This window comes from Cupressus sempervirens, chromosome 7 (assembly GCF_028749045.1).
Source record: "Cupressus sempervirens isolate cs-2001-9-10 chromosome 7, ASM2874904v1, whole genome shotgun sequence".
Taxonomy (NCBI): domain Eukaryota; kingdom Viridiplantae; phylum Streptophyta; class Pinopsida; order Cupressales; family Cupressaceae; genus Cupressus; species Cupressus sempervirens.
In genome coordinates this window covers 112,639,238-112,653,165 of record NC_143124.1, presented here as the reverse complement: position 1 = coordinate 112,653,165, position 13,928 = coordinate 112,639,238, and the positions used below count along the sequence as shown (strand labels likewise).

General features: G+C 34.8%; 1 protein-coding gene across 1 annotated transcript; it reads left to right on the top strand.

The window, feature by feature from the left end:
* LOC149545752 (uncharacterized) lies at positions 1–528 on the top strand. The gene has a single exon (XM_089793831.1). The coding sequence runs from the start codon at positions 1–3 to the stop codon at positions 526–528; it is 528 nt and encodes a 175-aa protein (XP_089649957.1).
* Positions 529–13,928: the final 13,400 nt, after the last annotated feature.

Below are 13,928 nucleotides of genomic sequence, written 5' to 3'. Positions count from 1 at the left end.
ATGAAGAAATTATTAGAAAATAACCCTAGAGATTGGCATACACAGCTGAGATTTGCACTTTGGGCAGATAGGATCAGAATAAAGAGTTCTTTGGGGACATCTCCATATCATTTGGTCTACGGACAAGATCCAGTTTTTCCTATCCAATTGAGGATTCCAACACTACGATTCATGCAAGATTTTATGGAAGGAGAAGATAGAGTGCAAACACGTTTGACCCAATTATTGCACTTGGAAGAGAAGAGGGACGAAGCATTGGAAAAATTTGCTAAACAACAAGGAGTTGTTAAGAGATGGTTTGACAAAATGGCAAAGGTTAAAGAATTTCGAATTTCAGATCTGGTACTTCGCTGGGATAAGGCACATGAAAAGAAAGGTGGACATGACAAGTTTGATAATCTGTGGAAAGGTCCTTATCAGATTTCTGAAATTTTAGGAGATAATGCATTCAAGCTTAAGACTCTAACAGGAAAGGAAGTTCAGTTGCCCATCAATGGGCAATTCCTCAAGCATTATTTCTGCCCTTAGGTTTTCTTTGAGAAGTCTAACCTGTACATAGTTAGTTTAGGTTTTCCTTATGGCATGTTTTTGTTTTTTTAGTTAGGTGGGGTTTTGGTTTGTCTCCCCTCTCCTGGTTAGGAGTTTTGGCTTTGTGTAGTTTAGGTTTCTTTCCCTTGTTTGTTTTGTTTTGTTTTTCCCTAGGTTGTCTTCCTTGGGTGGTTCGGTTTTCTCTGTTCTTTTGATTTGGCTTTGGTTTTGGCTTTTGCTAGGTGGCTCATAGTTGTGAGACTCTCTTTTGGCAAGTGGAGTGATGTGATGATTTGGTTACTTCATCTGAAGATTTCATCGAGTTTTTTTTATTTCATTTCTTGGATAATTGTTATGAAGAGCATTAGAATCTTGGCTATCCTTCATATATTTTCAATGGGTTAGAAAACATACTTGACTCAGAAGATTAATCATACATTGTGTCTTGTTACATGAACTCTGAGGTTGCCACATATTTCACACTCTTAACTATAGCTCTAAGTCCATTTATGTGTCTTTGGAAAGGTCATGATATGTGAAAATTTTAAAATCTTGCTTCAGCGCCACTGTAACTCCTAAACCCATGGTAAGCTTCATTGCTTACAAGCCAAGAGAAAAGAAAGAAATTAAATACCAATTCAAAAGGAATAAAAAAATAAAATGATGAAATAATGAGATTGGCTTTGGGGGTACGCGGAAATCTCCATAGGTGTTCTAAAGAATAATTCGCCGGAAGTGGAGCAATCTCTGTTGGTTTTATAGTGACAACTCTGTCGGGGCTATGGACGCCTGACTGGCAGCGGGGCAATGTCCAGGATGCTTTTGAAGTCAAGAGGAATCAATAACTTGTCATGATTAATCCTAGGATTTCTGAATGGTCTTGTCAAGCTAGAATTAATACATTTGCACACGCTTAGGTTATCACAGAGTAAATGTGTTTTGATCTAATATATGATTATTCTCCCCTTTTGAGTTTGTTTCTCTCTTAGTGATGATGTAAGATTGAGAAACTAGAGATTCTGAGTTCAGATTAAATTTTATCCTTGAAATGTTTGTAACATTTCACCTGTGGAGTCGCCAGATGTTGTGACCAATAGTCACGTCATCACCCAAGCTTGGGGCCCCTTTCTATTTTCGCTAGCTATTTTCTTATTCTGAGAATGCATGTAGTGAAGACGGGGAAAGAATAAAATCTGCCAATTCTGAAAAATCCTGCTTTTTATGGGTCGCAGTTTTCAGGGAATGGAGGAAACTTGTGACGAGGAAAATCCACTCATTTTGGAAATATGCCAGCTGCTCCAGAAATCACAGAGCGTAGTTTCAAGGAAGTGAGGGAATAAAACCAAATAACTCCAATCCTTAAGAATCCTGCTTCCCATTAAGGCACGGAGCGCAATTTTGAAGAAGTCACGAAAAAAGTGAAATCCCTCACTCCATGAAAATCTCGCTCCCTAAAATTCTGCTTTCCTTAAAACGTAGAGCGTAATTTTCTATCACTGAGGGAATGGAGGATTGTTTGTAAAAATCAAAATCTTTCATTGGGCCAAAAATCTTGTTGTCCATAAGTCTTCTTTGACTTCTCTTTGGATTCATGGGTGTCCTAAACTGGAGTGTCTACTTGAATCTTTGGGGCATCGTAATCACTTGGAGAATTTATCTATAGTAAATTCAGGAGAAGGATCCTTATCAGTTGTAACGAGAAATGCTTCCACCTCCAGAGACTGTTATCCAGGCCTTCGATTTCTCAACCTTAAAAGAAATAAGTGTCTAATAGAGATAGATGTCCAGTCAACTACACTGAAGAGGATGTGCTTGACAGGTTGTGAAATGGTGAGGAAGTATAAGGAGACAAGTTCCTTCTTATAAAGATGAGTATTATATTATAACTATCTTTGCCAAGAGAAAATTGTAAGGATATGGTGTTTTTTTACAGGCACAAAGACAGATGAGAAATCCCAAAGTTCTCCAGGGCATGATCAAAATTTTAGATTTATCTAAAATAGTCAAGGAGAGTTGCTCTTCACACGAATTCAGAGGAAAAAGTGAAAATGGAGAAAAAATTGCAAAAGAATTTGATTTTTTTTAATTTAAAAATGAAAGTTAATTAAATATTGATTTAAAAAAAAATAAAAATTGATATTTAATTAATAAAACTAAAAAAAAAAAAAATCAAAATAGAAGAGTACTTAGCTTCATCATGAAGCTAAGAGCATCAAAGATAGCAACTTTTTGAATCCAGTAGCAAAAAGGCGACAAGTGGCACAAAAAATGGAAACTTTAATGGTTAAGTAAAGCAGCTGCCTGATTTTAGTCTACAGCTTTAAAGGCATCTTTTGAAGAATGATTTATATAAGATACCCTCCCATTCATTCAGGCTCACACAAAAATTTGAAGAGCAAATTGAGAATAGGAGTAAGGAGTTCAAGGGAGCAGATTTTTTGAGAAATTTTTTGAAATTGTTGAAAAGCTTTTTGGGAGTTCACGACAAAAGATTTTGAATCCCATTAGAAAGGAATTTTCTTTGCAGTGAGTTGTGCGGAAGAGTTAAAAAGTGAATCTTGAAAGGAGAAAGGAAAATGGCAGAGTCCAAGGGAACAGGAGAAACGCGACAACAACTGATAAAAAATGAAAGGAGAGGATTCCATCCTGAATCCAAAATTGTGTCAAAGTGGGTAGAAATCGGAGATACAAGCCTCGGCAGCCTTGATTTGAAAGATTTCAACCGGAGAATGCTCGGATACAATGACCATCAACCGACACACCTGGCTACAAAAATTGTGAAAAGTGGAATTTTTGCTGCAACTGGTTTCCCTCCTTCTTTTCAGCATCTAGAGTTAATTGTGGAATGTACCAAGCACTATAGTCCTAGAGACAGAACCATCCGAGATTCTGAACGAAATATTCTGGCAGATTTTTCTCCGGCATCCATTTCTGAAGCATTTGGAATTCCTTCAAATCCAAGGATGGTCAAAAAAATACAAGAGCAAGCACTAAGAATCTATACATCTGGAATCAATTTTTGTGAAGAAATAATCAACAAAAAATGGCTGAAAAAGAATAGACCGCATCATTCCAAGATTCCTAAAGAAATAGTATGGCTTGACTTGCAGAGGGAATATAGTGATATGGTCATGATGTTGAGTCTCATATTTTGCATGCCTATTCTTATAGGTTTGAATCTTGGATGTGGTATTTTGTTGAGCAGGTAATGGAGGAAGGTGACAGAATAGATTGGGCTGGGCTCATAAGTGATAACCTAAATGAGCAGTTGATGAATCTAGAGCATAAAAAGAAATTTTACATGAGCTCCTATGTCATCTACATGCTAGCACGGAGGACAAGTTATGATGGACTACGATGCAAAGGACCAATTGGAAGCGGAAGCCAACACCTCAAAGTCCACGAATGTTACCCGCAGTTGCATTTGTATTCAAAGGATGATTACATGAGGGTTAATGATATATTTTCCATGTGCATAGTAAGAATGCTACAAAAGAGGCCACATGTAAGAATGTCAATAGGTGCAATGAAGTTGGTTGAAGAATATGGCGCCTGGTTCATTCAGTTTCCTACCTTTTCATACATCGGAGTTCAAGGATTCTCCATGGAGCCATAAAAACTTCCCAGGTATCCAACAGATAAGATGGTCTTGTTAGAGCTTACTCGACAACTTACTGCCTATGACAAGATTCAGAAAGGGAAGAAGAAGTTGGGATTGCAGTTTCCAATTTCCATAGGAGAAGGAAAAACTGAGGTATGCCCATGTCTAAAAGCTACAGAGAAATCATCAGATGAGCTCCACTTCTTTCGCCTTCCACTTTATCCAAAGAGGAATGATTTTGATCCTTTCAACAAGATCTCATCAGTAGGAGGGCCAAAGTACCAACACAAGGTTCACCTTGAAGACTTTTGGGCAAATGCAGCACATGAGAACGAGATTAGAAAAAGATTGCATTCAAGACTATCATTGAACATTATTAGAACATGCAACATATTCAAGGTTCCTGATCAAATGGAGGAGGATCCAAATGTGATGCGGAAAGGATTCAATCCATAAATGACAGCTCAACCATTTGATTGGAAGAAGAAAGAAATTACAGATCTCGAAGCCCTTTCAAAACCAGTCTTAGATTTTACCAAGTGGTTGATCGAGCGTAAGCTTGAAAAACTAGTTGCACCAGCAAATGGATTCACATATAGGTTGCTTGGCCATAGACTACTTAGGGATGAAAGATCAAGACAAATATCTGAAGGAACTACTTAAGAAAGGGGAACTCCATCCGAAGATGTAGGAACCAAGAAAGGTAAGGAGGTACCTCGAGAAAAGCACCCTAAGATTGAGGAAGTCATCCGAGAACCTCAAAATAAGAAGCAGAAACATGGAGATGCTCCCTCTTCTCCGAGTCAAACTCCAAGTGTCCAAGAGATAGAAAGTTTTGAAAGACAGGATGTAGGAACAAGTATAAGGAGATTTGAGCAAGAAGAGAATTTGGATAGGCCAATTCATGATAGGCTGAGTGTAAATGCCTATGAAAAGTCCATACGAGAAAGAGGGAGAGATCAAGATATTGCTACGGAAGAAATTCTTGCTTCAATCTTAGAGCGAGAAATGATTAATGATGGAGATGGTCCACTAGGGGAAGAAACTCCAACAGTAGCAATACATCTTCCAAGTATTGAGCCCATAGTTCCTGAGGTTATGATGGATAGTCCAGGAGGTGAAGAGGAGATTGACGTTCGAGCAGTCCAAAGGAAAGAACAATTGGTAATTCCAGGAGACCAAAGTATACCTATTCCAGAATGTTTGAGGCAATGAATTCATTTGCGTCAACAAAGGGAGGTTGATCCAGCAATTAAATTACAGGAAATTTTGGACTGATCAAACTGATCAAAAGAACAAGGGAAAGCAAAAAGATATACTAAATTCATCAAAGGAGAATCAGGATCCAGAATCTTACAGATTGCGATTCCCATAGTTGACAAATTGAAAAATCAGATTGCTCCAGATGAATACCATGTTACAGAAGTAAATCTTGGTTGGGCCTCCCGAGAACAAATATTAGAAGAATTTGATGACTCCACATAGGCTTTGAAGGATAGGCTGAAGAAAGTAGAAGAAGGGTATGAAAAGCAGAAAAGATAAATTCGGGCCTTATGTCAGTACATCAATAACTTGCCTCATCCAGTAAGAGAGGAAAGTCCATCATTTGTCCCTCCAACAGGTGTTTCCTATGAAGTGGTAGGTGATATTGACAGAATCAAGCGGATTTCTCAGGGTGCAAAGATTTGGATCGAAGGAATTCAGGAGGTAGCCTTCAAACATGCAGAAGAGTTAGTGCAAGTGCACAATAGGGCATTGGCTAAAATCTCTAGGATCCAGTGCATGGAGGAATCATGGGTGGATGAGCATATTTACCAAGAAGAGCTGATTGCCAACATTCAGAGTCTGATGGATACCCCAAAGCAAGAATTAATTGATGGTCAAGTTATCAGCGAGGGGGATGTCTATGATTTTATTCGATGGTACAGTGCAGTGATCATGGCTAAGGAAATGTTTGAGAGCTTTGCCAAAATCTAATCGATGGAAGAAGATTGTTGATAACATCAAACAAGGAATATCGAATGTAGTTGCATCTTTGTTATCACAGAGATTTTTAGAAGAAGAAATGACAACTGATAATCTAAAAGTCAAGTTAGAGGAATTCTTTCAGCTAAACGTATATGGAAGAGATGATTTTTAGAACTTCTCCATCTTGTCAAATAAAATGCACACTACTAAGGACTTGATACCAGATTGGGATGAAAGCCTGGGAAAAGCAGAAAGAGCAATTTCAGTTCTAGAATTCAAGCAAGAATCTGCACCAAGCATCAGTATAGAGGAGTTGGAAATAGTATTAGATCGATTTTGATCTTTCAGGCGAAAGAATCAAAGATAGATGCATTAAATGCATAGTAGGTGTGCATAAGGATCATTTATTACACTACACTCCTTCTTACATGAGCATGCATAGTGGGCATTTATTACCCACTATAGTAGTGGATTCCTTGTGGCATTAATGTAAATTCCTTTCCATTGCCCTAACCCTAATTAGGGCTGATGTGGCACGATCTTGTCCATCGGTTATTGTGATCATCCGGACCACCCGTTGTAATCGAGGACCTATATAAAGGCCTCATTTCTCATTTGTAAGAGGAGGAGATTTTTATGAGATTGTTGCTATGAGCTACTAAGATAATAAAGTTTTCATTGGAGTTTGGTGAATACTTGACATGTCTTAGTGCTTGCTTGTTCTCCTAAATTTCTTCAAGTAGATTAAGTTTAGCATAGTCAATGTGTGGTGATTACAATGGAGAATATGATGGTGTATTGATGAATTCCTTTGGTTCATACTTTTGACATTTTAGTGATTCTAATTCGTTGTGTAAAGTTAGCCTGAACCTCTTTCATGCATATGCCATACTTCTATCATTTGTATACATTGTTCTTTATGATGGTGTATGCGGTGATATGAAAATCTTTTGCATAACCCTTGAAGATTGCACTGGTTCATGCTTAGTTGTAATATAACTTGGCGAAGCGGAATTCAGTAAATTGAGGAATTTGTCCACTAGAATACTATTTGTTGTTATCACTACCCTTAGGATTAGAATAGAATTCCTGAACCCCGTCCTATTTAATTTCTGCATATTCTGTGAAAAATCCCAAAAAAAAAAAAAAAACAAAAAAAAAAAACACTTCATTGCAAAACCTTAAGATAGCTCCCACATCCAGTATGACTTGAAATGAATATGAATTAACATGTAAGGCCCCTTTGTGATCATCAGCAAATCACATCAAGCACCGATCTTATCCACAGTCAAGACCTGACATTAAAGGAACCTTGAAGTCATTGTATGATCTTCTAGCAACCTTAGCATACATAAGACTTTATTCAAGAGAGGATAAGATATTTCGGTATTTTGTTCTACTGTTTGGTGAGTCATAAAACACACATCAACAATTGCTATTCTTGAAAATCTATGATAAGTGATTTTATTTTATTGGAAAAAGAATAACAATATTCATAGAAAGTAAAAATTGAAATAGGCATTTTACGCCATGTAAAAATATGCAACATTCCATATTATACTTTAACATTCCTAAAAAAATACTTTGATTCATTTTAACTTATTGGTCATTTGGAACATTTTAACATATGGAAATTCATTATAGTGTCCTTTATAAATATTGGAGATTTTCTTCTCCATAGCTCTTTCTTACCTCTGTTGAGACAATATAATTATTTTATTATTTAAAAAATAATATATGTTAGTATTTATAAATCTAATATACTATTGTCAAATATTTTTTATCATATAATATAATTTCTTTCTCTAAAATTATATGAACATATTTTAGGACTAGCTATACATATATTATATGTTACATAATTTATATATATATATTGAGAATATTTTTAAATTAAACATAGAATAAATGCATAGCTAGTAGCATTGGGATGGGCGAGTCCCTAGAATTAATTTGTCTTAATTTTCAATATTTCATTTTTATTTACAATAATGATTTTAAGTCAAGTTCATGTAGGAATATGTTGGATTAAGTTTAGAATCAGGGTATGAATTGGTTTAGGGCTATATGCAAATTTATTTAATGTTATGGACTCTTATTAAATTTGGTCTAGTATCTAATACTTTATTTAGAGTGCTAGGTTTTATATGGTCTATGAATATGTTTTGATTTTGTTTAGTGTTATGATTTAGTTTTTTTGTTTTATTAGGCTTGTATACAATATAGCTTAGTTTATAGTTATGATTTAGTTTTTTGTTTTATTAGGCTTGTATTCAATAGAGTTTAGTTTAGGTTTACGCTTAATTTGTAGTTAAGTTTAGCATTAATCATACCCTCCCACTATCTCTTTCCCTTTATTTACCCTCCGACTCTACCTCATCGATCTTAATCTTTGCCCATTTTCCCACTTTATCTCACATTCTCTCTCACACACACACAAAAAGTCCATCCATGCCCTTATTACCTTGATTTTTAATCTCTCTCTCTCTCTCTATCTATCTATCTATTCACATCTATCTCCCTCAAAGCCCTTTTTTAATCTCTCTCCTCTCTTCTATTACCATCGATTACCCCTTATTCTCTCTCTCTCTCTCTCTCTCTCTCTCTCTCTCTCTCTCTCTCTCTCTCTCTCTCTCTCTCTCTCTCTCTCTCACTCACTCATGCACACCATCTATCTATTCCTCACTCTTAATGCTTGAATTGATATTTATTCCAATTAATTATGTCTTGTATCTACATTATTCTTCCCCTCTCTTCTGTCCCCAATCACCATGTCTATCTATTCCTAGCCCCAACTACCCTAATTTCAAATATCTATCTTATCTCTTTCCCACTTCCTTATCTCTTTCTTCATCATCTCTCTTTCTATCCTTTCTACATTTGTCCCTTTCATACCCCTCTCATCGTGTCTCCCCACTACTAAACATTAATTTCTCTATTTCACTCTTTCCCCTTTCTCCCATTACCATCTATTACCCCCTATTTACTCTATCACAACCACTTATTCACATACCAAAAAATTTCCATGTGGATTAAAAAAATGAATCATTCCTTAATTAAAATCAAATTAATATATTAATTACCTGTTCATCTTATTTGATGATGGAAAGTTTCTAAAAGGAAATAGTTACTTGCTTTCTAGTTAAGCTAATCCTCTCCACTGAACTAAAAATGGTTTCTTTTTAAAGAAAACCATGGAAAGGTTTGGGAGTGATTGGTGAGGCAGATGAAGGAATTGGAGACATTGGAACTCTCCATGACTCCTACACACCAAGTTACTCTTCATTTACTATTTGCATCTTCCTCTTAGCCAAATTGGAAAAAAAGCTTTCATGTTACTTGTGTATATTGGGATTGTTGTATATTATTTTACATAGGATACCTTTTAAAACTAGATTTCTTAAGTACTATAGATTGGTAGGCTCAGCCTAGACATTGTTTTATTTCAACCCTGTTGCGCATCTTTCCGCATGAGCTATAATAACCTACACTAGTTTCTTTTAATGTTCTACTTTGACCCTTAGAGACACTGATGAAGTAGCATGCATCTATACATAAGGGAAGTGAGGAGTTTGAAAAATAATAATCTTTGTTTTAGAAAGTGAACTTCTGTATTTAAATCTTGCATGTTATGCATCACCCATTTTCTATCCTAGTCACTGAACATAAAACACTCTAGGCTATTAGGAAATGATGTTCCCAATTAAATGTATGTTTCAGTATGTAGTAGCCATAAATGCTTAGAAAGATGACATTTTGACCTCTTATTATATTGGCCTAGTTGTTAAATGTTTTGTTTTCTGCCGAGAACCTTCTTTGTGCAAGAAGACGTAATTGTAGGTAAAGATAGAATACACAACAAGAGATTAGAAAGTATGTTAATGCAATTTTTGATCCATCATATCTTCCTTCTACAATCTAGCCTATATGAATCTATCTGAAAATACCTAGCAGTGTGAATTAAAAGTTGCATGTTGATAAATTGTTTTGATTTATTCTCTTCTCTGTGTTATCCTATCTTATATCAGCACTTGATATTTTTCCTATCATTTCTTACCAAGGGTTCATTCTTAAGTTTTCTAAATTTCAATTTTTAGAGCCGAATAGTTTTAAGTGGGTAAATTTCAATGCTACAACAAGATTCCTCTAATTGCTGAAGAAGAGCCCCTTGTGACCATAGATTTTGATCCCAAAGTTTATGGAAATACCTATATGCCAAGAGAAAAAAATGAAAAACCATCACCACAAATGAGTTAACCATTCTAGTAGTGCAATTTTAGATAACTATTTTCTTCCTTTGCAAAAATGCCAATTAGTGCAAGAATCTAGATTCTACTAGAATAGTATTAAACACATATTCCCTTTTTTTTTACTTCTTCCATGATGAAATTGGCAAGTGATTGTAAAAGGATATTAACAATGAGAAAGATAACTTAGCAAACTATTCGTTTCAAATAGTTTCTGCTTTCAAAATGAGTAGTTGTTCAAAAATAAGAGTATATGCTCATTGTTATAGCCTTCATATTGAGTCATTCTTATGTGTAGTTGAAGATGTTAAAAGTGGTACCAGACTTAAAGGAATAAATTTGAATGTATAGATTGAGATATGCAATAATTGTTTTCTCTCTCAGCATTATGAATTATTGAAGCCTAGTGACATTGGGAACTAATATTTTATGAACACCTCCTATAACCTTATTAAATTTTGATTATGCCCTATTTATTTGAGTTGGCCACTCAATATAGTTTGGGCACTTAGGAGTCTTCTTGAGAAATAATAATTACATAGCCATCTTTTATATAAGATCTAGGGATTAGTTTTATTCAACATTTATTTTACCATGCCTTTATTAACTATGTTTAGGAACTGATAACGCATGGAAGGATGTTGATTTTTAAATTATCATGATATATAGATGTCGTCATTTCATGATGCATAGGCGAATTTTTAAAAGAAAAGGGCATTATTGCATTTTCCATTGCTTCCTACATTATATATAGAATCTATAACTTGGAATATGATCTAATGATAAATGGGAAGTAATGTGTCAAATTCTTCTTACTTAATATACATCTTGTGTATTTATGTTTTATAAGATTAATTCTAAATAGGATAACATGCTAAGAATATTAATTGATGGAGAAAGAGTTTCATTGTTAGCTATGTGATTGGCTTAATATATGTGTATTTATAACATGTGTCAATAGAGAATTGATGGTAGTACTTGTATGCCCTTTGGGAGTTGGACTAACTTTCTTATTAGAGATGAGCTAAGATTATGTAATTAATTGATCCATGATTAAGGGATGTTATGGTTTTATCCTAGTAGGTTGATGGGTATATGGAACTCAATGTTGGATAAACCTTATGTTTTACATATTTTAAATGATGAAGAAGGGACTATGATACTAAAATGATAACTAGAAAATGTTGTTTTTTTATCTTGTTAACCAATTAATGTTCTTGACATTATTTGTTTACTACTATTCCATTACCCCTTTATGTTTTACTTGTTTAGACTATTTTGTTATTGCGCTAGGTATCTTTCATGTCAGGAAAGGTTTCGAGGAAGCTTAATAGCTTCGTGGTAGGGTGGTAAAGCACTCCTACAATAATCTTGCCCTTCTCTTCTTAGACAGGTTGTAGAGCTCATTTTAACATTGGTCATCATGGTTAGCCATTTAATATCTGGTATCTGGTATTGGTAATCTGGTAACAAAATTATAATTTCTTTTAGAATTGAGCATATATGTAAATGTATCATTTATGTTAAAGTTAATAATAGTTAATCAACTAATGTTGACTGGTCAATATTCAAAATAATTTGACTCTCATTGAATTTTTCACATTTTAAGAAGATTGCTGATGTGGCATTGGTTTTGTAGGGGTAGTCTTTGTTAGGTTTATTACATTAATTAGGTTAGTTTTTGTGTTTAGATTATATAAATGAAATTAGTTCAATTTATAGTTGTTGGGAAGTTATTCCCATAAGCAGTTGTTGTAAGGGAAAATAAAACTATAAACATGCCCAGACATCAATGTAATGATTCAAATGATTTAGTATTATTCAATATTATTCATATCATTACAGTATATTATTCAGTATTGTTTCAATATCATTTTTAGTATCAAGTCTATGTGTATCCGAATGATCTGAATCAGTAGTTTCAACATTTTATATTTTTGCTCTTTCATTTTATATTTTCAGTTTCACATTCTTTGGGCCTATTACAATGGTATCAGAGTGGGTTAATCAATGGGGAGAAGAGTTCCTTTGATGGATTTTGGATGATCAGAGTCTAAAACAATAGGAGGCTAGAGGAAATGGAGGTTGGAGGATTTTTATCATCTCAAGCTAGCTTCTAACTTAGAGATGATTACTGCATGAGAAGCACCTATTTGTGTCCTTGTAAAGTTGGGGCTTGACCAATTCCTCCTTGAAGATAAGAGGGGAATTGATAGATTTGTGTCCCTGAAGAAAAGAGGGGGCTTGGCTACCTGATTGTCCTTCTATTGAGTGAGGGGGGGCAGGATTTCAATAATGGCATTTGAGACACTCGAAGGAGATAATTTCAAAGGAAAGATGTTCAGGCATATTAGTGATGATTGTTTCTACAACACTTGAGGAGGCGTTAGACACACTCAAAGGAGATGTGGACTTTCAGAGGAAAGGCGTCTCATGTGCATCACAGAAGAGGCATCAAGCACACTCCATGGAGATGTGAAATTGTGGAAGAATTATGTCTCAATGTGTAAGGGAGGTGGAAACAATATTTTTATGAGGCCAACTTCACGATTTGCAATCTAAAGTTGGGATATGAGGGCAACTTTAGGATTAGGATTTGCAATCTGAAGTTGCAGACTATTTTCAAAGATTGGTGAAGGAGCTCAATTTTAGGATTAAGATTTGCAATCTGAAGTTGCAGACTATTTTCAAAGATTGGTGAAAGAGCTCAACTTCAGGATTAAGATTTACAATCTGAAGTTGCAGACTACTTTCAAAGATTGGTGAAGGAGCTCAACTTCAGGATTAGGATTTACAATATGAAGATTAGGATTCGCAATCTGAAGTTGCAGACTACTTTCAAAGTTTGGGGAAGGAGCTTCATCAAATTTTATCATCTTGGTGAAGGCTTTTTAATTTTATTGGATTAATGTAATAAGGGGGGGGGGTGGGGGTTTTGAACTTATTACATTAATTAGGTTAGGAATGTTGGACTTATTACATTAATTAGGTTAGTTTCTAAATAAGAGAATGATTGTTGAATTAATGTAGGGGGGAATGTTAGGTTTATTACATTAATTAGGTTAGTTTTTGTGTTTAGATTAGATAAATGAAATTAGTTCAATATATAGTTGCTGGGAAGTTATTCTCGTAAGCAATTTTTTTAAGGGAAAATAAAACTATAACCATGCCCAGACATCAATGTAATGATTCAAATGATTTAGTATTATTCAATATTATTCATATCATTCCAGTATATTATTCAGTATTGTTTCAATATCTTTTTAGTATCAAGTCTGTGTGTATCGGAATGATCTGAATCAGTAGTTTCAGCATTTTATGTTTTTGCTCTTTCATTTTATATTTTTGCTCTTTCATTTTATATTTTCAGTTTCACATTCTTTGGGCCTGTTATAGTCTTTACATTCTCTCTCTCTCCCTCTATCCCCATAATATCCATCTATTCTATGCTCCTTTTATCCTCCTTTTTTGTCTATCTCATATCTTTACCCCTCATTTCCTACTAACTACTATGCATTAATCCACACACACCACCATCTATATCTATCTAGAGCCTTAACTATCTTCGTTTTTAAGCTCCATAA